This window comes from Diabrotica virgifera, chromosome 4 (assembly GCF_917563875.1).
Source record: "Diabrotica virgifera virgifera chromosome 4, PGI_DIABVI_V3a".
Taxonomy (NCBI): Eukaryota; Metazoa; Arthropoda; class Insecta; order Coleoptera; family Chrysomelidae; genus Diabrotica; species Diabrotica virgifera.
Window position 1 is genome coordinate 243,004,647 of NC_065446.1, and position 27,951 is coordinate 243,032,597.

The window sequence follows — 27,951 nt, forward strand, 5'->3', positions numbered from 1 at the left end:
TTGAAATGATCTGTCAATAATTGTTCAATATGGAGGTTATCGGTAAACAAAAAGAAGTTGTGAGGACAGAAATAAAATCAAATTTATCATTATAGTGACTTTTTAAATAGTTTTGAAAAGCCGCAGGTACGTAATTCTAAATGTTTCAGTTGTATTCCAATAAAAAATTATCTTCATACCTATCTGTTTGGAAAATGTAAAAAAAATAATGTAGTTACCTATTAGTAGGCAATGCTTTAATTTACATAATCTGATTACGAACAAACTTTCTACAAATCTTCATCTAATATATCGTTTTCTTACTCTATATTTTGTTGTATTTTAATTCGACAAAAATCAAACTAATAATTTGATTAAATTCATATAAATAAACAAAATGTCAAAAAGTTTATGGTGTAAACGTTTAGTTTGTGTATATTCCCACATGACGTATACGCGAATGTGGTGCAGTGGGAAATCGCTTCGACTATCGTACGGCGCGATAGACGTGAAGTGGGTTCAAGCCCCAAGCAAGTTGTTATTTTTTTTATTTTTTTTTTTTTAATTTTTTTATTTTTTTTTATTTTTTTTATAGATTTTATGATTGTAAGTATATTATTATATAAATTTTTTCAGAAAATACGTATTTAATTAAAATTTTTGGCAACAATTATTGTTCAGAAATCATTTGTGGCATTTTTCAATGTGTTTGTGTGTGTTTTATTCTTTTATTTTTTTACTTTTTGGTATTGTTTTAATAAAAATTTTTGGAAAGTAGTAGAGAAACTGTTTAAAGTATATTGATTTCGTTGAAATCATATAATAGAAGTATAACTTCTTACGTGCGTACAAAGTACACACATTCTTTTTTTTAATACAGCACCTACAGACTTACAGCTTTTTGCATTGTATTCAGGATGATATCACGAAAAAACTCTAATGTAGAAAAATGAGTGGAAATGCATAATTGCATTTAGAGTGCATAAAATGCTTGTAAAAGTGCATGCACTTTTTGGGGCCATATCAAATTTTATATAAATATGTCAAAAAGGTTTTCCGATACTAAATTGATGCAAACAGTGTACTCGGGGGGTTTTGGGGGTTGCTGAATACGATTATGACGTACATGGCGGCCTCTGGAGTATCTGGTGTTCAGAGCGGATACAAATAAAAATGAATATAATAAATAATTAATATAAATAATAAAAAGGAATATAATAAATAATTTGTTCTTAAAAACCAGCTCTTTATTTTTTTACAATGAAGGATTAAAAATTTTAGAAAATATTTCACATTTACAATTAATAGACATATTATTGATTTATTACATCATTTATAACATTAATTTTCATCTTCGTAGATAAATTCCTCTTCATCTTCGCTAGTACCACTGTCATCAGCATTTAAAACAGTGGAGCAATTGCTACCTAACAACTTTTACATGCAACATAATCAGTACCTAGTACAGTTACAAAATACCATTATCATTATGTTAGGGAAGCCTGTGCCCCAAGTCATTCGTAGAGCAGGTCCTCTCCTAAGTGCCTTCTTTATTGAGGTTGGCGATCAATATGGCAAATTTCTCTCTGTTCTGGGCTCATTCCTTGTTGTGTGAGTCCAATGTCTGATGTTTCGGAGCCAGGATTTTTTCTTTCTTCTTATACCCCTTTTACCTTCGATTTTGTCTTTATTCTGGGCAGATTATCGGAGAATAGGCCATTTTTGGGAAGGGAAAAGTTATTTACCAGCAATTTTATTGCTGGAATCGAATTTTATGATTATAATATTAATAATATAGATATCGAAAGTCCGCAGATAGTGTGCTACTTTTTTTATAAACAAAATGGCGCCCGAAAATCGTGTTTCTTTCAATTGTTGCTCTATAAGTCTAAAGATTTTAACTTTACCCCCAAAACACTCAAATAAAAATTCACCGTAATTAAATTCTGCATAGAGACGCGTTTTTCCCGATTTACTTAGACGAAAATTTTCCCTCGAAAATGCGGGGTTTTCCAACAAAATCTTTAATTTTGAACTAAAATTCTGGATAAGTAATTATTAATAATTAAATAACTTGGTAATATAAAAGCTCTTTTAGTATAGATTATAATTCCAGAAGCCGATGTAAATTGAATGAACAGTTTAGCAACAATTGAATTGTTAATTAAAAATTATATAATAACAATAAGAATAACTATGATTTTTGTATAAAAAGACACTGTAGCTATCTAATGTACTTTACAGATTTGAAATTGGACTAATAAAGCGGCCTCAGAAATATTTTAAAATTATAAACAATAAGCGGCAGGACGCTTCTTTTAAAAGAAAAAACGTTTAACTGTGATGAGTGGTTCCTGAGATACAACCGGTTAAAGTTGACCGGTATTTACGGCAAAGATATAAACAATAGGATCATAATTTTCGAACCATCTCCTTTTTATTTTTGTCCTCTTTCTCCACACCAATTTTCATATCTTTAAAATACTCATAACATATATTATAATAAAAACTATCGATATTACGAGTAAAAATTGCCAAAAATAGCAAAATTCGATTCAAAAATTAGGTTGGAGAAAATGTAATCTCAAAGTTCAAAATCGGTATACGTTAAAAAAATGCATTTTCTCGGCTTTCCATGGAGCAATTTGTTAATTGTTTGTTCGGTATAGCCGTTGTTTACTGCTATTTGCTTAATGATGTTCTGTCTCGAAGTTATTTACCCCCCCCCCCACTCCTCAACCAACTGGCATTGGCGGCATTTGGCAAATCCAGCTGCATCCTGAAGAATAAGAAATTTGAGAATTCATCCTTAAGAATAAGAGTTGAATAAGAATAAAAAAAAGTTGATTAATAGCAAGCTGAAAATTTGTTAATAGCTTAAGGGTGTCTAGTCGGACAAACTTTGATGTATGGGAACACTGGAACAGGGGAAGTTTTAATTGTGGAACAAGTTCAAAATTTGGAACGTCTGACCACGAAAACGTCCCATGTATTTTGTCGGACACAACTTCCAATTGATTTGTTACCCTTTCATTAAACTCTCATGCAAAAATCAGACTGCTATTTGTCACCTGTCATAATTCCTGTCATTTGACATATTCTACGTGTTCCACTCATTAAAATGCCCAGTTGGTGATAAATAGCAGTGTGATTTTTGCAAAACAGTTTAATGAAAGGGTAACGAATTAATTGGAAGTTCTGTCCGACAAAATACATGGGACGTTTTCGTAGTCTGACGTTCCAAATTTTTAACCTGTTCCACCATGAAAACTTCCCCTGTTCCAGTGTTCCCATACATCAAAGTTTATCCTACTAGACACCCTTAAGCTATTAAAAAATTTTCAGCTTTCTATTAATCAACTTGATTCTTATTCAACTCTAAATTTCTTATTCTTCAGGATGCAGCTGGATTTGCCAAATGCCGCCAATGCCAACCTTATACGTCTTTTAATTTCTTCTGTTTGATTTTCTGACTGTTAAGAAGATATATTTTAGGACAGATATTAATTTCTCAGGAAATATTTTCCTTTTCCATTATTTTTGTTTACAAATGAAAAAAAGTGAATACTAAAGATAACAATACTTTATTTAAATAAATATTTTGGTACAATGATCACTTTGATGATATGATAAAAATAGTTCGTTGATGTGTAGGATGATTAAATCACAGTAAAATAAACTTAATAATCCGCACTATTATTAAATTTACTTCTTCGTGGTAACATCGTGAACTGAAACAAAAAAGGATGTTAAAAAACATTATACGTCGTCATATTTGGGAAAATCTGATTAAATCTGATGATACTATCATAATAGCAGACAACCTTAAAGACCTCCAAAAGCTAATGAACAAGATAGTTGAGTATGGAGAAGAATATGGATTATCAATAAACATCAAGAAAACTAAATTTATGAAGATATCAAAAACCCAAAATAATGATGAAAGCCTGACAATTAAAGTTAAAACTTTAGAACAAGTAGAAAACTATAACTATCTTGGCACAATAATTAATCACAAAAACGATTACTCCAAAGAAATCAAAGTTCGAATAGAGAAAGCAAGAACAAACTTCAATAAAATGAGAAAGGTACTTTGTGCAAGAGAACTGAAATTAGACTTGAGAGTTAGGCTGGCAAGGTGTTACATTTTTTCGACTCTGCTTTACGGGATAGAAGCATGGACTTTTAACGCATCGACTACTAAAAATTTGGAAGCATTTGAACTGTGGGTGTATAGAAGAATCCTGAAGATATCATGGACCGAGCATATAACAAACAACGAAGTCATGAAAAGAGTCAACAAAAGACTGGAAATATTGGAAACCATCACGACACGAAAGCTGCAGTACCTGGGGCATGTTATGCGTAATGAGAGATACACCATACTTCAGTTGATTATACAGGGGAAAATCCAGGGCAAGAGAAGTGTAGGAAGGAGACGAATTTCGTGGTTGCGTAACTTGAGGGAATGGTACGGATGCACATCAACCGAACTATTCAGAGCAGCAGCATCTAAGATCAGAATAGCCATGATGATTGCCAACCTCCGTCGCGGAGATGGCACGTGAAGAAGAAGAAGAAGATGAAATTAAAACTGTCGAAGTGTTACTCTGTTACTGTGTTGCAAATCGATAATTTTAGAGCTCTCGTGCAATTACTGCTGATAATTCGATGAAATATTTTGACATAATGTTCAAAAGTCAAATCAGTAGACAATAACAATGGTTTTGAATCGTCGTCATGGAAACCAATTTTATTTTAAATGAACTTAAATGAATGAATTCCTAACTCGTGCGGAAAGTGTCTTTCCCGCACTCGACTGCTTGCCCAAACTCCGCTATCGCGTCGTTCGGGTCAATGGCAGTCGCATGCGGGAAAGTATCACTTTCCGCACTAGTTAGGAAAATAACTATACTCACCTATTAATTAGTTTTTTTAACGTCTTTATTTTCTCCTTCCTTGAGCTGTCCTCTACCGAAGACCTTGGCCAATGTATCGAACACGCCTCCGAAGAATAACGCACACATGAGATTTTCAAATGGAACGAAGGGATCGTGAATGCCCAATATAATGGACGATAACTTAAAGTAGACGAAGAATATCACGATTCCAAAGTAGACTAAGGCGTGTGGAGCCGAAATCAGTTCTGTCTTTTTGTCTAGAATGAAGATTATGGAGCCTACTAAGCAGGCCTTGGTGTAGCTGAAAAAATACAATAATCATTATTAGTCCACAGTACATCGTCCTTTTTTGAAAATTATCAAATTATTATCTCTGTCTCTGCTTTTTAATCCATTCACTGCTACATTTGGCTGGAAGACATGCCCAGAAGTGACTATTTCTTAATACCTGACGGCTCTGCCTTTTACCATCATCCATATTAATCTGCCTAAGAAAAACAAAATCCAAAACGAACAAACTTTTTAGGAGTCCTTAGAACAGGTGTGGGCAAAGTGCGGCCCGCGGGCCGCATGCTGCCCTTTAGACATTTTTTTGCGGCCCGAGGAGAAAAAGTGAATTATTTTTATTTCAAGATTCTTTCTAATTATTGCTAATATTGATAATTAAATATAGATAGATAATGCAGCTATTAATATTATCACTTTCGCAGCGGGTGATTATTCCGCAAATTTTCAACATAACGCGGGAAATGATTTGAGTTTTTGGCACAGAGATTTATCGGCTCCCTCAATGAAATCCATGAAATTTCAACAAATGAAAACGATATTTTCGAAGTAGTCAGGAACTGTGTGGAAAATTTTGAATTAACCCGTAACCACCTAGTAAGAGTAACAACTGACGGAGCACCAAATTTAAGAGGAGCAAATATTGTAACGTTGAGAAAACTTAAACATTACGTTCAACAGTTTCCAGAACATGATTCTTCACTGCATAATCCATCATCAGATATTGTGCAAAAATGTTCTGCAAGTGGACAACGTCATTTCAATTATAACTAATATTGTTAACTGTATTAGTTCAATAGGATTAAATCATCGTGAATTCAAAGCATCTTTGGAAGAGTTAGAGACAGAACTTACTGATGTCTTATACCACAATCAACAATCATATTCGATTATTTTATTCATAGGAGATTCTGACCAATAGAAAGCTACAGAAATAAAAATTAAGGTGATAATTTTTGATAATATCCCGTCGTCAAGTATATTACGTCAAATGCCCTTCGTTGCTACGAAAAAATACATTCAGTGACATTAATGACAATTACTGTTTTAAATATTATAAAAGTGATGACTTTCAACCATCAAATATTTATAACAACTGTGTGTTTAACTGTAGTAATTTGTACTTACATAAATAAATTACAATAAAATTTTGGTTTTGAACAGTTTTATTCATGAAATAATCGCAGCAAATTGCACTCGATCTCTAAAATTATTATCGAATTGTTTCACTCCCCTTCGGGTCGTGAAATTAAAACTGTCAAAGTGTCACTCGGGAAAAATTCGATAATTTTAGAGCTCTTGTGCAATTACTACTGATTATTTCATTCATAGGAGATTCTGACCAATAGAAAGCTATAGAAATAAAAATTAAAGTGATAATTTTTGATAATATCCCGTCGTCAAGTATATTACGTCAGATGCCCTTCGTTGCTATGGAAAAAAACTTTCAGTGACATTAATGACAATTAATGTTTTAAAAGTTATAAAAGTGATGACTTTCATCCGTCAAATATTTATAACAACTGTGTGTTTAATTGTACTAATTTGTACTTATATAAATAAATTACAATAAAATTTTGGTTTTAAACAGTATTATTCATGAAATAATCGCAGCAAATTGCACTCGATCTCTAAAATTATTATCGAATTGTTGCCCTCGTGACACTTTGACATAATTTCACTCCCCTTCGGGTCGTGAAATTAAAACTGTCAAAGTGTCACTCGGAAAAAATTCGATAATTTTAGAGCTCTTGTGCGATTACTACTGATAAATAAGTTTAGAAAAGGTTCTTAAAAGATGCTGTGAATTAGGGGAGGAAATTATTTAGAAATTAAACACTGCTACTTTGCTAAATTTATAAGTGTTGATCGCAAAATGAAACTTTTGTAATGAAATTCAAACTATTCATTGATCATATAAAAAAGAAAGAATTAGTCCAATTATTTCCCAATAATTTAGTTTAGTCCGGATCTGGATTATTCTTGTGATTAGAAGTTGGGTATTTTGGATTTTAAATGAGAGATATCTATGTCAAATATCAAAAAATATACAAGGTGGTTCTAAAGTTAAAGTTATGCTTCCAGAAAGACATGGGCAAAATCGATAAAACACCCTGTAACTCAGTTATAAAAATCATTGAGGCAATAAATGCAGTATATCTAGAACAGCCATAGTGAACTCTATTCATAATTTAAGTATTCCCGTTCCTCAATTAAACACCCTGTATATTTGCGGAAAATACCGTGCTTAAATAAGTGCGAATGTGGTAAAGGGGGGTAGGGATATGGTTTGAGAATTTTAAAATTTTCGATTTTTTTTATTATTTTGTATGAAAATACATAATTTCAAAAATATTCTCTGAAAATTTCAGTTTGACCGTAGGAAAACTACCAGAAATACAGCATGTTTAATATCCCTATCTTCGACTCGCTTTGCAGCAGCTTGTTGAGCGTAGTGAGAAACGTTCAACAGCTGTTCCATTTTCTTTTGTAAATTACTCTGCGATTTAAAAACATATTCCGATGCATCACTTTACGATTTGACAGACAGAAGGAATTGAAAATAAAAGTTGTCAAAACTAAACGTTGTTTTTCTCAAAACTGCTCAACTGCCTTTTATACGCTGTGAGCTCGTACGTAGAGGGGATATTTATAAATTCGCGAGCGCCAGTAGTGAAGTCTGTAAACCTTTACCGGAAATTTGACATAAATGTCAATGTGATTAATTTAAAATTAAAATTAAAAACATTAATTATAAAAAATATTAGTCGGTCAAAGCTGTGGTATATATTTTTACCCTAAATATACTTACGTTTTAAATACTGAATTTAAGTTTTTTTTTAATGTTCCGTAATATGTAATTATAAATTAATCTATTAATCTTAGCGCCATCTACACGATAATTGTGAAAGTATCCGAAGTAAGAAATTCATATTTTATCAATAGAACGTCAAAATGATTAGCAAAATCTTAAAAAAATCGATTACAATTTAATTACTTTTTGCGTTGTAAATATTAAGCGATAACAATTAAATAATAAATTTAAAAATTACCGGTGAAAGTTGAATTAGTATTCCGCTAGGAGCGACACCAGCGAAGCTCAGAGCGTATAGGCGGTGGACATTGTATCTCAAACACTACTTGACAGATCCACCTGAAATTTTTCATATATTTTCTTTAGACATTTCGTGAGGTAACAATAACAAATGTGTTGATTTTCACTATTTCGGTATTTTCACTTCTGAGTAATATCAAAAACGCAAAAATCGTGAAACCAAAAAAAAACTCGACAGTGTTATCTCGAGACACTCATAAACTATCTAATAAAATATTTTGAATTTTTTGTTTCATATGATCCAATAACGAGTTCTGATGTCTACTGAAAAATTCATTTTGTTTAGGTGTCGGTAAAAATTTGTCATCGTTGGCTTATTTTTCAATAGTTGGTCTTGGAAACATTTTTTTCGGATATTCTTTGAATTGCACTGAATATGTTTATTTAATTTAAAAATAAAATAATTCTACCATAGTTTCAAACAAATTAAAAAAATGCTTAACATCCCCCCCCCCCAAAGTTAAACATTCGAAAACATTGCGGCCCTTGGTAATCGACCAAAAACCTTTTGTGGCCCTTATTAAAAAAAGTTTGCCCACCCCTGCCTTAGAAGCTATACGCTCGTCAACGTACGTCTACCTTGAACTACCGCTCACTTCTTAAGGTCGCGTCATATTATAATGCACGTCGCGTTTTCGGCACGTAGCGTTTGCAGACCGGCAATCGGACTGCCCATTCACATTATCATACATAGAACGTTTACGTTGGTTTCAGTTTGGTGCGGTGCAGATGTGTTTATTGTCACAACACATGTTTACATGACAAAGTGCCTCGAAAACTACTTTTTAAATTAGACCGGGCAGTATCGTCGCCCCGGCTAGCGAAATTATTCCGATTCGATATTTTTAAACAAACTTACTCAAAAAGAAGTCCTTATAACATATCCACAGGGTGCCGGGCGCTACCGTGGTCGAAAAATTGTTTAAACATTTTTTTTAAACAAATTCACAAAAATATTTTTTTCATTTCAAGCAATATTTTTTTAGATAAACTGGGTCATTCTGGGCAAAAAAGGTCTCTTGTCATTTTTCTCTAAAATTGATTGTTGTCGAGTTACATGCGATTAAAAATTTGAAAAATGCGAAAAGGCCATTTTCAAGGCTTAATAACTCGATTAAAAGTATTATGAATTTCAATAAGTGACCAAATCAAGTTTCAAACCCCTTCTTCAAGGTCCCAAAGAGATTTTTGTCATTATTTTACTACAAAGCTGTTATTTTTAGTTATTAACAATTAGCGCTATAGTCCAACTGTATCGTCGCCCCCGTTAGCGAAACTATTTCGATTAGATGTTTTTGCACAAACTTACTCAAAAAGAGTCCTTATAACAAACACATCCACAGGGTGCCGGGCGGTGCCGTTGTCAAAAAATTGTTTTAACAATTCTTATTAAACAAATTCACAAAAATAATTTTTTCATTACGAACGATTTTTTTTTAGATAATTTGGGTTATTCTTAGCAAAAAACAAAAAAATAAAAAATGATCTTGCAAAAATGCGGAAATGGCCATATAACTCGACAACAATCAATTTTAGAGAAAAATCACAAGAGACCTTTTTTGCCCAGAATAACTCAAATTATTATTAATTTAGGTTTAATTAAATTATTAATAAAAAATTATTTTTGTGAATTTGTTTAACAAAAATTGTTTAAACAATTTTTAGACCACGGCACCGCCCGGAACCCTGTTGATGTGTTATAAGGACCTCTTTTTGAGTAAGTTTGTGCCAAAAAAATCTAATTTCGCTAACGGGGGCGACGATACAGTTGGACTATAGCGGTAATTCTTAATAGTTAAAAATAACAGCTTTGTAATAAAATAATGACAAAAATCTCTTCAGGACCTTGAAGAAGTTGTTTGAAACTTGATTTGGTCACTTATTGAAATTCATAATAATAATTTTTAATCGAGTTATTAAGCCTTGATTTTTCGCAATTTTAGAGAAAAATGACAAGAAACCTTTTTTGCTCAGAATTACCCAAATTATCTAAAAAAAATATTGCTCGAATGAAAAAATATTTTTGTGAATTTGTTTGAAAAAAGATTGTTTAAATAATTTTTCGACCACGGCACCGCCTGGCACCCTGTGGATATGTTATAAGAACCTCTCTTTGAGTAAATTTGTGCAAAAAATCGAATCGGAATAATTTCGCTAGCGAGGGCGACGATACTGACCGGTCTAAATACTCGGTATCAAATTCAAAGAAATACCTACATAAACAACAAGGGGAAAACGACCCGTATCTGTCAACATCCGAAAAATATTGTTTTCGAATGAACCGAACGCAGACGTAACGTGTCTTATACGCTACGTTACGTGTCTTATACGTACAATATGAATGGTTCCATTTAAAAACCATTAAATTATATTTTTCGCAAACGAAACGCTACGTGACGAAAACGCGACGTGCATTATAATATGAGGCGACCTTTACTGGCAATTAAAGTGAGAATGTGCTGTAATGATATTAGACCAGGGCTCATTTGTAAAAATATTAGTACATTTGGATGTTGAGAGGTGACTCATGTTTTTTTGCAGAAATTACTTAAAAATAACTCATAATATTTGAGTTATCCTCCAATCCTCCCACTCAAAAGGGTCCGGAATATTGCCTAAATAATCAAAATGTCAAAAAATGAAGGAAAAAGTCGATTTTTTTCTTCGTTTTTTGATTATAACTTTAAAAGTATTCACTTTGAGAAAATTTGCGCTAACATGAAAGTTGCATAAATAAATTTCCTACAATATAGGATTAGTTAAACATTTTAAAAATTGTCACCCTTGTTACAAAATAGCAATAATTGCGAAAAAAAACATAAAAAAACAAGTGTTCGCATTTTACGTTTTTAACCATTTATACTACACTTATAACCTTCATATTTTACCCAAAAAAACAATATGATATAATAAAATAATACTGTAAATTTCATTAAGATCGGATTAATAAATTTTGCAAAATAAATTTTGCAATCCAGCTTTCGCAAAAAAAATTATTTTTTCAAATGTTGCAGGACTGAAAATAAAGCAGACTGCAATTATTTTTTATATATAGAAGAATACTGTACCTTTCATATGCAATTTGCAAAATTAAAATCGGTTAACTGCCACGGCGTCAGCAATTTTTCTAAATAAACATTAATTTTTGGTGCTACGCGCAGGACAGCGGATACGTTTGCTGTGATTGGGCATTCCAGTGACCTTTGATAATGATTGATAAATTTTATTTTTCAGTACATTTCGATATAAATAAATAAATATGTTTATTGCAAAATAAAAACACATACTCTGTCCTTTGAAATTAGACTTTTTTTAGCAAAAACTTTCTTCGTTCATATATTTTAACTTAGGGAATAAAAGTTTATTATTTTTAAACATGTGCAATTGTTTAAAGATTGGAAGAAATTTTGGTGGAAATCAACTTGTGTGAATCGAACACCGTTGTCCTGAGCGTAGCACCAAAAATTAATATTTATTTAAAAAAATTCCTGACGCCGCGCCGTGTTAGTTAACCGATTTTTAATTTTGCAAATTGGAAATGAAAAGTACTGCATTCTTCTATACGCAAAAAACAATTTCAACTTGCTATCTGCTCTATTTTCAGTACTGCAACATTTTGAAAAATTAATTTTTTTTTTGCGAAATTGCAAAATTTATTTTGCAAAATATAATGAACCGACCTTAATGAAATTTACAGTATTGTTTTATTATATCATAAAGTTTTTCTGAGTAAAAAATTAAGGTGCTAATGCCCGGTTGCACCAACAGATCTTAGGCTTAAGTCGAGATTATCATAAGAATTACTATAATATAATTATAATATATTACAATAAGAATACCATAATATAATAATAGATAAAATTGATAATAAGGTAAGAATCTAAAATTATGGTGCAACGTAAGTGATACTCAAGGAGGCCCTATCTATAAGTAGAGCTTAGCTAAGCTGGAGCTTAAGATCTGTTGGGGCAACCAGGCATTAGTGTAGCATAAATGGTTGAAAAACGTAAAATGCGGATACTTATTTTTTTATGGTTTTTTCGAAATTATTGCTATTTTGCAACAAGGCAAATGTTAAATGACAAAAGGCATGACAATTATTAAAATTTTAAACCAATTTTAAATTGTAGGAAATTTAATTACGCAACTTTTATGTCAGCACAACTTTTTTAGGAAGTGAATACTTTTAAAGTTATAATCAAAAAACGAAGAAAAAAATCGAATTTTCCTTCATTTTTTGACATTATGATTATTTAAACAATGTTCCGGACCTTTTTGAGTGGGAGGATAACTCAAATATTATTATTTGATTTAATTTCAAGCAATTTCTGCAAAAAAATTTGAGTCACCTCTCAACGTCCATCTCAAAACAGATGCGCCCTGGACTATACATATACCTTCAGCACCACATCGACAGATAGAACCCTTGGCGCTCGAACGTTCGCGCAACACGATACCCCACTCATTTCCACTTCTCCGAAGCATTCGAGGCCGAGAGCGTACTTAAGGTGTAATTTTTGTGTTTTATTATAATGTTTTATGCAGAAAGGGAAACTTAAATTATGACTATATGTGGTTACCAACAACAACGTATTATATCTGATGTATATACTAGATTCTAGTGTCCCATAAGGAGGCTACCGAGCGGAGAAGAATCAGTAGCGACCAGCTCTGGGCTCCCAGGCCAGCCAGTGGATTGAACAGGAAGGCCGACCTGAGTGGTGAGACTCCGTATTGAAGAGATTCGCCGCTCGTAATTAAACGGTAGCCGTGGAGTGAACGGCTTTCAATTAGAATCGTATGGATGCCCGTATAATTATTAATATTTTGATTGCGTGACTGTACTTTACGGAGTGTTTTTAATAACTGCTTATTAATAAGTGTTTCATAGATATTGTATTTTCGCTGTTTTCCTATTTCGGAGCTCCAAAGTATTCCATTTAGGCAGCCAATTGTTCTTTTAGCTTGTGTTACCCTTTTCTTTATTTCCTCATCGTCTTTTCCCGTTTTATCGAAGATTACTCCCAGGTACGTGTATTCACTACATGATGTGATTTTTTCAGTATCCTCTAGTTCGATATTGGATAACTCAGCTCCTATGGGCAGATATTTAGATTTTCCACATTAATTTCCAAGCCCCACTGTTCATATTCCTCCTTTAGTTTTCTTGCCATATACTGTAGATCGTCTTTATCATTAGCTATGATGACTTGGTCATCAGCAAATTGTAAGGTATATAAACAAACCCCTCGGAGGTCTATACCCATACCGTGACATTTACGTTTCCACTAGTTTAGTGCTTTTGCAACATATATCTTGAACAAAGTTGGTCAAATACAGCAGCCCTGGCGCAGACCCTTGTTGACGATGAACTTTTTAGATAGTGTGTTGCCAATTTTTACTTGTGATGTAGAATTTTCATATAGATTTTTTAAGGCTTTGATTAGAGTGTAGCTGATGTTAGTTTCTTGTAGTCTATTCTAAATATATTTACTTTGGTTTTAACCTGTGTTTTAAGCCTCGGTTTCCTCGAAAGCGGCACCGACAAACTGCGAGCGTAACACTGCGATGAATGACGTCATAAAAAACTGTACCACGCAAAATAATAGCGGTGGTTTCCAAGGATGCGTTGGAAGCCACCGCTTGCTGAGTTTGCACATTCCATTGCCGCAGTGAAGAACCTTGAATTTTTCACTGTAATCTGACGTAATTCATCGCAGTGTTACGGCCGCAGTTTGTCGGTGCCGCTTTCGAGGAAACCGAGGCTTTACTAAGTATGTCGTCCTAAAAAGCTATCCGTCACATTGCATGTGTAACAGTGTCAAGGATCCGTGCCATATGGCACGGAACCGTGTCATGCACATTTAACGTGTTAACTTGAAGGATACCATGCTATATAGTTTGGTGTGCTATGATCGATATTTAAAATGTCAACTTACAAACTTGGTTGCATGAATTCCATCGCTGTGGGCGTCCAAACACCTCTGATCAACCTCTCCATGAGTCTTGTAAAACCGGCTCCATTACCTTTGATCGTTCCAATTATCACCATAACGAGGTAGGCGTTGGGATACAGCTTTGCAGCATGAGTCACTCCGTCGTACACTTTTTTGCATCTATAGATCTCTTTCATCGCCGAGAATATTATTTTAACTGGTAGGAACTTGGCTAGTTTGTATCCCAAGTCCAGCGGAGTGTAAAATACTACATACCTAAAAAAGAAAAAGTTATACCAATATTTATACACCTATGGTGGTATACGGGGATTGAACTACCCTGGTGATGGGGTTGGATATCAGGAATAGAGTATTTACTCATAACTACTTTATTTTCGTGAAATAATACCATATAAATGTATATTCAGTTGATAGGTGATTACATTACTCTGCTCTAACGGCAGCAAACCTCCAAACCTAACTAACTAACTCGACTGACCCACTAATGACCCCAATCTCAACGTGTTCCCATATTTATCAAATACTTCGTTATGTAAATATGTTTGTATGTATTTTCGTTACTGTGTCAAATGAATAATCAACCTTGTTGATGTAAGCAAAACGTGCACTTTAGCTAAGGTGTTCCACTTATGCAATTATAACAAATTATGCCTGATGTTAATTGTTTTATAAATAAATATCTAACGAATATTTTAGTTAATTTAAGGATTTTTAAAAGATCTTAATAATGAGATAAATCCCATTATAGACCTTATAAAAATGGATAACGACAGAACACCTAGTAGAACGCTGAACGCTTAGCAGAACTATGGTGGGACGCCGACCAGTAGGAAGACTAAGGCCGCACCTACATTGGATCCGTTTTTGTCCGATCAGATCAGATCCGACGTCGGCCGACGTCGGAATAAAAAATAAACCCATAATATTAAATGGGGGTGCCTACATTGGATCCGTTTTTCTCCGATCCGATCAGATCAGATCAGATCCGACGTCGGCCGATGTCGGAATAAAAAATAAACCCATGGTATTAAATGGGGGTGCCTACAACATTAGATCCGTTTTTCTCCGATCCGATCAGATCAGATCAGATCCGATATCGGCCGACGTCGGGAGTATCTTCTCCCCTATTCTCATCGAGAAGTGTTTGGTTTCATTCCGGTTTTTGCATATAATTAATTGAATTTTTTGTTATAACTATTTCATGAAATAAATGAACAATAAATAGTTTCTAAATCTTAATATTTAATTTTGTAATAATGTATCTCTACAAGATAGATATTTTATAATGTTGTCTTGAATATAATGGTTACAAAATCTCTTTATTTACATTTATACCTCTCGCACAGAATAGGAAACACCCTATTCTGTGCCTCTAGGTCTAGTTAAATAGTTTTATTGGGATGGATACTAGTTTGTAATAAATCAATATATTTTTTCTTTTCTCATGAATTATTTTACATTCTTATGACGAAAAAATGGGAAATAGGATTTTAAATTTATCAGGATAGTTACGTAGATTTTTGTTTAATTAAATTCTCCTAAAGAGCTGTGTTTATTAAATGTATGCCTCCATCTACGTTTTTTTTTCCTTTTTAGGAACGTTGTTTTCCAACAACAGCCAACACATCTTCATCATTGTCGGTGGTCGGTGGTCGGAAGATTACTGAACCAATGTAGGCACCCTCGCCGGAAAACCGGTCTGATCGGATCTGATCTGATCGGAGAAATACGGATCCAATGTAGGTGCCGCCTGTTGGATCGGATCGGATCTGATCTGATCTGATCGGATCGGAGAAAAACGGATCCAATGTAGGTGCGCACTAAGGAAGAGGTGTATATACTGCCAAGTGGAATTTCCAATTAAAAATGATGAAACCGAAGAGTGCTACCACATAAAATTCTTTGCTTTTTAGATATCGAAGTGAATAGTTTACACTCATAAACTAAATAGGAAACTGCTAAGCCAAGATAACTTATTATCAAAAATTACATTACATTTATGGATATGCAGACTGTTTTTTGTTCTTTTGTTATGTAGGTACTTTGTTACTTACCAAACTGCTGTTGCTACTAGCACTTGAGGCGTGTTTTTCAAAGGGGCTAAAATCGGTTCTGCGAGGAGTCCGTTGGCAACCATACCTCCGGCAAAGACCACCAACATGTAGGACAACCAACATGATAGCGGGTGTTTACGGGAAAATGCTTGAGCTCCTAGAAAAGGAAGCGCATATATTATTTTAATAATATTTTTTATATTGGTGGTATACTTGTACAGGTGGTGCAGATTGTACTTTAAAAAATTGGTTAAGAGACAAGGAAATGCAGAAGGGTGAATTATGATTAAATGAAGAACTGCAATAGAGGAAAAAAGGAAATCTAGACTTAATCAACTTCAAAAAAACACAATAAATAGCAAGGACATACTTTATAACGAGAAGAGAACAGAAGCGACTAGAATATGCAGAAGAAAGAAGAGAGGCTTTGAAAAAACATGTACAAGAAATCCTAGAGCATAACAACAGATACGAAAGGAGACAATTATATAAAAGAATAAAGGCAGTCATTTAGATCAAAATAATTTTGTATAATAATTTTCAATTATTGACTATGTGTATATGCACAGACAAGCAGTGGCGGCCTGTCCTATGAGGCAGGTGAGACAGTGCCTCACCGGTATATCAATCGACTATTTACGTTATTTCGTTGTTTTATAATCAGTTATTTAAATATAATTTAGCTTTTTGAAATTTCCTAAATACCTTTATTTTTATGAAAAAAATTAAAATCGCTACGGCCCTGACTCTTTATCTTCTTATATACCCGTCTTCCACGTGCCATTCCAACTTTCTCAAATCATTACCGTTGAAGCATGCCTCATACCATCTGCAACAGTATGGGACAACGCCAACAGTAAAACCGGCAAAATTTGAAAAATGTGCCACCGATTCTAGGAACAAAATTCATCCTACCTTGAGGCTGGCCTCGGGCTCGGAATAGGAATAGGAAGGAGGAGCAACGGAATAGGAATAGCCGAACGGCCTCAGTCTCCGCGGAACGGAATGGGAATAGCCGAAGTGAAATGACTAAATAGTTCAAGCACAACTATTGCACATCATAGCTTTCTATGTACACGCGGTATATACGAATGGATTATTATATTTTAGAAGTTTATGGATATGCATTTAAAACAGTGTACATTTTAAATCATTATTCATCATCACCTAAAATATTGTTCTGAAGCTATTTCTTTGTGGCATTTATGTAATTTATTATTCTAAATGAGAAATAAGATTATACAATTTAACTTAAAAAATTATTTTATTTACGTTTCTACTTCCACATTGAACGTTTACATACAAAAGTAGTTTTTCTATGGATGCTATACAATGTGCAACTTCTCTCACTACTTACATACATTCAAAACGAACAATTTCTCAGACTGTGAGATAAGTCGGCCATTGTAGTGAGGAATATTTTTTCTCACGGGTTTCATACGTAGAATCGCGGTTTCCATGGTAACATGCACAATACAAACACAAATATGTTTGTCAAATAAAATGTGTCAAATCAAAACTTACCAGGAATTACCTTTCAAAATTGTTCAAATATAACTGGTAACTACAATTTTAAATAAATAAAAGTATATAAATATAAGAACATTAAATACTTACATATGTGTATAATATGTATTTTACTTCAATTTTGGCATATAATCTACCTAAAAGCACCTAAATTATTTAATTTTGAAGTTTGAACTCTTGACAAAAACGCATCCATAGAAAAAGTACAGTGTACAACACGTGAGAAAACGACATATGCCAACAAACTTCTGCGCTCGTGAGAAATATGTCTTTTTTCTCCATGTTGTACAATATACTATTTTAAGTGTTTCAAAAATGTTGTATTTTGTGTTTGTGTTTTTTTGTAAAATATATAACTACATATTAAATTATTTTTCTTTATTTATTTGTTACATTTACATAAAAAAGTAGTTTTTAAGTGTTTCAAAAATGTTGTATGATGTGGTTGTGTTTTTTTTTTTGTAAAATTTTTTTGAACATACTTATTCAAATCAGAGTGAGCAAAAGATTTAAGCGAATAATATTGCAACATGATTCCCACAGCCTTAGCTTATTCCCCATATCTTCCACGATTTTTGAAAAAACGCACACTCTTTTGTTATGCAGAATTTGAAGTTTTCAATATGGAATTGGAATTCAAAATAACTCTCTGCACTAAGGCTAAAAGCATTTGAGTCGATCGCATTCACTGGAAAAGTTTAAAGAACTAATCGACAGCAAATATTTCTTGAGGTTTTTTTGTCCGGAATTCTTTGTGGGGATATTTTGAATAAAAAATGTTTGTAGATTATTTGTCCGGGATTTTTTGTGGGGATTTTTTGTCCGGGGATTATTTGTCCGGGGATTATTTGTCTGGGTATTTCTTGTCCAGGGATAATTTGTGAGGATTTTTTGTCCGGGATTATTGGTCCTAGATTCGTCCTAGCGTTATGACGTCACAAAATCTACATTCTGGCAATTAAAGAGAAGCTAACCATAATAATTAAATTCCTCAGGTGTAGTGTGCCTCACCACCTTATACTATCACGAGCCGCCCTTGCAGACAAGGACGGAGAACTACTAACAGAGAAGCAAAAAATTATAAGGAGATGGGCAGAATACTTCGATGAAAACTTAGACACAGACAATGAAGAAAAAACGAGACAATTATTAGTTATCAAAATCAAAGGAAGTGGCGAAATTAATGAACGTATTTCCAGTGGGAATCGTACATACTATGCTAATAAAACATTATTGACATCGAAATTATTAACAAAAGAACCAAGACACAGTATAAAGAGGGAACTATCTATATGGAACCTCTATATACTGTGACCAAGAGAACTATCTACAGAATGTATTTACATTCCAGTTATATTAATTAGACAAGTTATATTAAGGGGGGGTATAGTATTTTTGATTATTTTTTTCGATTTTTATTGGCTTATTCGATTGTAAATATTTTAAAGAGTATACCATTAACATTTCAAGTTAATCTGAGCAAAATTGACGAAGATATGGATATATACAAAAATTTTCTTAATATTATTGACAAAACTACATTTTTTTAAACGCGTTTTCTGAAAAACATGTTTTTTAAGGCGGTGTACATAACTCAAAAAGTAAAGCACCAATCTATCTGAAATTTTGCACACTTCTTTTCTAGATATTTTACTAGGTAGCGACGTCGAGTTTTTGCTAATTTTAACAATTTTTTGTTTATATTACCATTTTTCTCTTTACCAAACACACTTTTTTTGTTTTTTTCGATTTTTTTACTTTAAAGTTATACCATGAATTTAAAAATCAATATAATCATAAAAACTCGACGTCACTACCTCAAGAAACTCTTAAACTAAAATAATCTTTTTGGTTTATATGTTTCAAATGATTCTGTCCGAAGATATAATGTACACCGCAAATCATCTTTTTTTTTTGGATTGTCTACTTAAAGACGCCACTGCTTCATTTTTTAATATTTTTCAATAAAAATTTAACTGAATAATCTTCAAGTGTTGTTCTTTAAGATATCCTTTTACCCATTTAATTTAACCACACCACTTTCAAGGGAAAACGTTTTAAAATTATTAGTCCAGAAAGCCACTGCGCATCCTCTAGGAAAAATATTCTAATTCGGATTTTTTACACAATCTTACTCAAAAAGGACTCCTTTTAACAAATTTGCATGTTGCCAGGACCAAAAGGTGGTCAAAAAATTTTTAAACGTTTTTTTTTGTTTTTTTCCTAAAATTATTTTTTTTGCATGGAAAAAAGTTTTTTTAGATTTTTTGGATCATTCCAAACAGAAAAGGTCTTTAGTGACTTTTCTCTAAAAATGATAGTTTTTGACATAAAAGCGATTAAAAATTGAAAAATTGCGAAATCGGCCATTTTTAACCCTCAAAAACTATGTGAAAAACTGAAAATTTGAATGTTGCCAAGGTAGGTAGATATTCTTTAAACATCGATTGATAAAATCCCGAAGAGTTTTTTGCAATACAATATTCTAAACTCCTTTGTTTTTTAATTGCTAATCAAACGTGCGCGACACTATTTTCCACCGACAGTATGGTGCAAATGAAAGGAATAAATTCGTTATTTCATAAACCGGCAACTTTAAGGAAAAATCCCGAAACACGGCGATTTTTATTTTTAAGTTATGATATTGTGGCATATATGGTATACTAGTGACGTCATCCGTCTGGGCGTGATGACGTAATCGATGATTTTTTTAAATGAGAATAGGGGTCGTGTGGTAGCTCGTTTGAAAGGTTCTTCAATTATCTATTCAGTAATGTAAACATTTACATAATTATTTATACAGGGTGTCCTTCTACTTCTTTTTTTATCAAATAATATAATTTATTAAAAACTTTTTGGACACCCTGTATAAATAAATATGTAAATGTTTATATTACTGAATAGAGAATTGAAGAATCTTTCAAATGAGCTAGCACACGACCCCTATTCTCATTTAAAAAATCATCGATTACGTCATCACGTCCAGATGGATGACGTCACTAGTATACCATATATGACACAATATCATAACTTAAAAATAAAAATCGAGCTGTTTCGGGATTTTTCCTTAAAGTCGCCGGTTTACGAAATAACGAATTTATTCCTTTTATTTGCACCATACTGTCGGTGGAAAATACTGTCGCGCACGCTTGATTAGTAATTAAAAAACAAAGGAGTTTTGAATATTGTATTGCAAAAAACTCTTCGGGATTTTATCAATCGATGTTTAAATAATATCCACCTACCTTGAAAACAAATCAAATGTGTTTCTTGCATTTATAAAATGGTATTTTCTTTGATTTGTATAGTCTTATAAATTATACAGATTCTATTTGTAATATTATTATCTATTTAAAAAAAATATTTTTTTTATTATGGCGCCATCTATCGACAACTAGAATAACTAGAATAAATGTTGTAAATTTCTGTAATCACGGACGTGCCTTTTTTCTGTCACATACAATTTAATGCGTTAGAAAGAAATCGAAAAACTGTGACGCAGGAAAGATGATCATGAGAAAAAGAATACATTTTTATTGTTGAAATGTTTATCTGATAATTAACTATTTTGATGGGAAAAAAACCACAATTAAATTGAAAAATAATTTTATTACCGTTTCGACGCCCAAATCGGGTGTCGTCGAAATACAAATGTACTGAAAATCAAAATGTTTATCTGATGAAAATCAGTTCGGGTTAGCCGGACTTCCGGGTTATCGGGGGCCGACTTATCGGGGTTCTACTGTACATAGTCACAAATCTTTATTTCCGTATAAACCATTAGTTTGTAAACTATTTTGGTTTAAAAACTGTAAATGTTTTCATAAAAATTTCACTTTTATAAAAGCAAAGTCTTATAATGAATAATTATCTCATAATATGTGAAACACGGGAATAACCTTTCAAACTGTAAAAAAAGTTTGTATTATGTCAAAAGTAAAAATACCAATAAATGTGGTACACCCACGACCTGGATGTAAAACTTTTATTAATATTTTATTACACATTTTTCTATAAAAATAAAGTATTATAGATGATTCAATTAACGATTAACTGATTGTTTAACTTAATAAATTTATATTTAATTATTTTTATGCTCTTATCAAATTTTAATTCAATATTATATTTACGCCAGTCAAAGGGAGCAAGAATAGGATATTACCTCCGAATTCTATCCTACTGTATGGATTTTAATGAAATTTTGGGCCTAGCCTCTACTTATCTCCAAGTTCAAAGTCTACCCTATGCCGATGTGTGCTTTTATCTTGGGGGTGGTTTCCACCCCTTCTTAGGGGTGGAAAAATTTTTGGTTAAAATTACCACGGAATTCGCTAGAGAACCTAATTCTAAGCAAAAACTGTTCAATAATTTTTTTTTGAAAACTCAATACTTTTTGAGATATTTGTGGTTGAAAATTGGTGATTTTCATTGAAACACAATACCTTTTCGAACGGTTTTTTGCGAATACCTTAAAAACTATGCATGTAACTAAAAAAACTATTTTAAACATCTTTGTAGGTTATAAAAAAACAAAGAGACACTTGCCTTCGTATATCTTCTAGTTATAATACAAAAGGAGATATGGTAGGTGAAAATAATTTGTTTTTTAGTACATTCCGAAATTGGTATATTCAACTTGAAATAACAGAGAAACGGTCGATTTTAGGTGTATAATGCTACTAATACCTTTTGTAGTGCTTGAAAAGACCTTTAAAATGAGCTATATTAAAGGTCCATTACATTAAAACTAAGCGAGATATGATACAAACAAAATTGAAAACTAATGTATTTTCAGAAAAATTGAGAAGTAATTTTAACCCCCATCCACCAAAATGTAAATGCATCGTTTTTCTTCCTTAATACCTTTTATTATAGTGTTATTTCTATGGTCAAAAAGTTGGACGGGTTTAAAATAAATGGTTTTTGAAAAAAAAAGATCAAATTATAGAGCGCATTTTTAAATTTTCTTAAAAATCTTCTTTTTCTCCATGTAACTTGAAAACGATAAGAGATACAGTAATGAAAAATAAAAAAGAAATTTTTACCTGAAAAAGCCCTACATTTTTGTGTGGTATCTTTTTTTCGTATCTGTTATCTTTTTCGAGTTACATGGAGGAAAAGGTAGATTTTTAAGAAAATTTAAAAATGCGCTCTATAATTTGATCTTATTTTTTTCAAAAACCATTCATTTTAATCCAGTCCAACTTTTTTAACGTAGAAATAACACTATGATAAAAAGTATTGTTTTTTGCGAATACCTTAAAAACTATGCATGTAACTAAAAAAACTATTTTAAACATCTTTGTAGGTTATAAAAAAACAAAGAGACACTTGCCTTCGTATATCTTCTAGTTATAAAACAAAAAGAGATATGGTAGGTGAAAATAATTTGTTTTTTAGTACATTCCGAAATTGGTGTATTCAACTTGAAATAACAGAGAAACGGTCGATTTTAGGTGTATAATGCTACTAATACCTTTTGTAGTGCTTGAAAAGACCTTTAAAATGAGCTATATTAAAGGTCCATTACATTAAAACTAAGCGAGATATGATACAAACAAAATTGAAAACTAATGTATTTTCAGAAAAATTGAGAAGTAATTTTAACCCCCATCCACCAAAATGTAAATGCATCGTTTTTCTTCCTTAATACCTTTTATTATAGTGTTATTTCTATGGTCAAAAAGTTGGACGGGTTTAAAATAAATGGTTTTTGAAAAAAAAAAAAAGATCAAATTATAGAGCGCATTTTTAAATTTTCTTAAAAATCTTCTTTTTCTCCATGTAACTTGAAAACGATAAGAGATACAGTAATGAAAAATAAAAAAGAAATTTTTACCTGAAAAAGCCCTACATTTTTGTGTGGTATCTTTTTTTCGTATCTGTTATCTTTTTCGAGTTACATGGAGGAAAAAGTAGATTTTTAAGAAAATTCCACACCTGTAATTTTGAACCAATCAAAATACGTTATTTTGACAGATCACCATGGCAACGGAGGTATTTTATCGGAAATTTTTTGCTCGTGGAGTACCCAACAGCGAATTATAGTGGAAATTTTTTGACGTTTACAATAACAGAACATTTTTGACAGACTGGTTTTTATTTGTTTACATAATTTAGTTTTGATTCATTTTCTATCACTTGTAGTTACTCAAAACTTATGTAAAATTGAAGAATATACTATTTTCTATCTTGAAATGGTATTCCCATGCAACTACAATGAGTAGAAATTACGAATTTGAAAGCCTAAATAATTGCTGACAAAGCTATGGCGCGCTATTAATCTGTTCATGCAGCTTTGGATTTTCAAATGCAAATTTGGTGTGGAATTTTCTTACCGAATACCACGCGAAGTCAAATTAATATCCGGAAATTTTTTTTTGATCATGAATATTTTTAGAAAATTTCCCTCGTCTGCGACTCGGGAAATTTTCAAAATATTCATGATCTCAAAAAAATTTCCGGAAATAATTTGACCTCTAGTGGTATTACTAGTGAAAATTTAAAAATGCGCTCTATAATTTGATCTTATTTTTTTCAAAAACCATTCATTTTAATCCAGTTCAACTTTTTTAACGTAGAAATAACACTATGATAAAAAGTAGTGTAGAAGGAAAACGATGTATTTAAATTCTGATAGATGAGGGGTTAAATATACTTCTTATTTCTTCTAAAAATACATTAGTCATCAAATTTTGCAGAATATCTCGCTTAGTTTGAATGTAATCGACATTTAGTATTGCTCATTTTATTAAAGGTCTTTTCAAGCACTACAAAAGTTATTAGTATCGTTATACCTACACCTAAAATCAACAGTTTCTCGTTTCTCTGTTATTTCAAGTTGAATACACCGATTTGAGCATGCAGCAAACTCTTCTTACCTACCATATCCGTCTTTGTATTTTAACTAGAAGATTTATGAAGGAACAAATCTCTTTGTTTTTTTATAACCTACAGAAATATTTAATATAGTTTTTTTGTCAGATGCATAGTTTTTAAGGTATTCGCAAAAATTCGTCCAAAAAGGTGTCATTTTTCAATGAAAATGGCTAATTTTCAACCACGAATAACTCAAAAAATATTGAGTTTTCAAAAAATAATTATAGAACAGTTTTTGCTTAAAATTAGGTTCTCTAGCCTCTTCCGCGGCTATTTTAACCAAAACATTTTTCACCCCCGAGAAGGGGTGGGAACCACCACCAAGATAAAAGCGCACATCGACATAGGGTAGACTTTGTTTCTTGAGCTATTCCCTACTTACTGTGAAAATATCAAGTAAATTGATGTAGTAGGATGGAATTCGGAGCAAAATACCCTAATTGACTGCCCTAATTTAGAGCAAAGTGTTTTTACATTACAAAATTAAAGAAAATTTAAAAATTATAAAAATAAAAATTTTAATAAATACCTATTGGTAGATATGTAGTTCCATGGAACAGAAAACGGAAAATACGTCTACTAATTATATCCTTAAAATATGTATTATCTTTTGAGACTAATAAAATTGGTTAATTAAGCCACAAGATAACCTACTTTCCTACTTACCACTTCCAAGGTCTTCTCTGACTGACAAGGCACATAAGGTACAATGGGCTATATCAAAATACGGAAACATTTTGAGCTTCACCACCTGGTTGGCGATGTCTAAGAAGGCTTCCGGATCCATCTTGAGGTATTTCTGTTATTTCTTGTACTTATTTCAACAATTACTTATTTTTTTACTCAAAATTGACGAAATTTAAAGCGCTGAAGCATTTTCGGAATGGCTGACCACGGACTGGTGTATTTTGAATCCCAACATATGAATCTTTTGTGGTGCTGTCTGTAGTCTGTTGGGAATTTGTGACAACGTGTGCGCCAGATGTGTGTTCGACGTCGGCGTCGTGCGTTTTTTAAGAATAGAAAATCGTCTAGAAAATATAAATTACTAATTATATTCGTGAGATAATTTAGAGGAGTATGATAAAAGTGGATACCGCCCGTAAACTTAAGCATTTAATTATCAATACCTACTTATTTATTTTTTAAACACATTGCAAAAGTATAAGGTATTCTACTACCGTTGTGAAAAGAACTGAGATCAAAAGAAATTATCATTTGGTATAATATACACAGGGTGAGGCAGATAAAGGGCCTATTAGAAATATCTCTAAAACTAAAGGTAAGAGGATCATGAAAATTGGAATACAGGGGTTTTGAGGTGTGAACTATTTAATGAAAGTATTTTGGACTCTTTGCTACTTCCGGTTATACCGGAAGTTGATTGTAACTTCGTTTTTTTAAATAGGACACCCTGTATATTTTTACTTTTTTGGATTCTTCTTGATTTCTTCTTTCTTAAAATATAAGGTTTTATAATATTATACAGGGTAGTTTAAAATATAATTACGTTTCCTTATTAATTTCGTAGCAATATTCACACCCGGTAGAATTGTAATAGTTTGAAATAATAAGCTCTATTTATGTTCAAATGATTTTCAATATAGTCTACTATTGTTAAAAAATATTGGTATAGTTAAATTTTTCATTTCAGTATACAGGGTTGGTCGAAACTCGAAATGAGTATTTTCTGAGTTTTCTTAAATGAAACACCCTGTATTTTAGTATTGTAATGAAATGTTATTTTATGGTACTTTTTAGTTTCTTAAGCATTCCCTATACCTAACTGCTTTAGTTTGTGAGTTATTGCTGATTAAAGCCAAACATTAATTGCAACGCAAAATACGTGAAATTTTATTAGGTTGGCCGTGAAAATATTCAATCACTAATAATTTTTTGGAAATAAATACATATTAATTTAGACTGATACTTAAAATTGCCAATAATGGTTGAGTTATCAAAATACCTACGTAGTTAAGATTGTTGGTGCGATTAACAATTAAGCACAAATTAAAGCAATTAGGTATAGGGAATACTTAAGAAGTAAGAAAGTACCATAAAATATCATTTCATTACAATACTAAAATATAGGGTGTCCCATTTAAGAAACCTCAGAAAATACTCACTCCGAGTTTCGACCCACCCAATATACTAAAATTAAAAATGTAGCTATACTAATAATTCTTAACAATAGCAGACTATATTTAAAATCGTTTGAACATAAATAGAGATTTTGATCTCAAACTACTACAATTCTACAGGTTGTGAAAGTTGCTACGAAATGAATAAAAAAACGTAATTATCTTTTAAACTACCCTGTATAATATTAGAAAACCTCATATTTTAAGAAAGAAGAAATCAAGGAGAATCTAAAAATGTATAAATATATAGGGTGTCCTATTTAAAAAAAAACAAAGTTATAAGCAACTTCCGGTATAACCGGAAGTACCAAATAGATGAAAATATTTTCATTAAATAGATCAGTCTTCAAAACCCCTATATTCCAATTTTCATGATTCTGTTGCCTTTAGTTCTCGAGGTATTTCTAATAGGCCCTTTATCTGCATCACCCTATATAATATTATGTTCTTGAACTCCTATAGGTATAGGTAGAACATAGAGCTTCAGTGAAAACGCGCCATTGGACTCTATTTTGCGCTAAGATCTTCACCTAATTCCAAGACTTTCCTTGACCTCTTATCTCGTCCATGATGGATCTTCTCCAAGTTTGTGTTGAGTGAATTATTTTTCTTTTTCCTTGGGGATTCCACTCTAGAGCAGCCTTTGTAATACTGGAACTATTTTTTATGAGTGTGTGACTGATCCAACCCCACTTTCTGGACTTTATTTCATTTTATACCCTCTTTTGTTGGGTCAGGTGTAGCAGATCTTCGTTTTTGATGATATGATGTTTGTTTGGCCAGAAAATATGGACAATTCTTCGTAGACATTTGTTAACAAAAGACCTGCAATTTGTCTGTAAGAGTTTTTGTCACTTTCCAGGTTTCATATCCATAGAGTAGAACAGACATACAATTTGACTAGAATATTCGGATCTTTGTCCTTGTAGTATATTCGCCAGACCGCTCAACAAGGTTGAGCATGCTGAATGCTTGTTGAGCTTTTCGTATCCTCATACGCATATCGTATTCTGTACCTCCGTTTTCTGTTATGACACTTCCAAAATACATAAAGTTTTCCACATTTTCAATCTGCATGTTGTCGATAGTAAATAACGTGTTGGTCCTTGCATT

General features: G+C 32.3%; 1 protein-coding gene across 2 annotated transcripts in view; it reads right to left on the reverse strand.

Moving 5' to 3' along the window:
- Window positions 1–3,544: 3,544 nt before the first annotated feature.
- The window catches only part of LOC114347291 (trimeric intracellular cation channel type 1B.1), a 36,019-nt gene continuing 11,612 nt past the window's right edge, over window positions 3,545–27,951 (reverse strand). For both annotated transcript variants that reach the window (XM_050649920.1, XM_028298014.2), the window contains exons 2-6: window positions 25,364–25,728; window positions 16,292–16,448; window positions 14,220–14,492; window positions 4,899–5,181; window positions 3,545–3,710 (exon numbers count right to left, since the gene is read on the reverse strand). In XM_050649920.1, the coding sequence (XP_050505877.1) occupies window positions 4,902–5,181; window positions 14,220–14,492; window positions 16,292–16,448; window positions 25,364–25,484 (831 nt within the window). In that variant the 5' untranslated portion in view covers window positions 25,485–25,728 and the 3' untranslated portion in view covers window positions 3,545–3,710; window positions 4,899–4,901. The remainder of the gene's footprint in view (window positions 3,711–4,898; window positions 5,182–14,219; window positions 14,493–16,291; window positions 16,449–25,363; window positions 25,729–27,951) is intronic.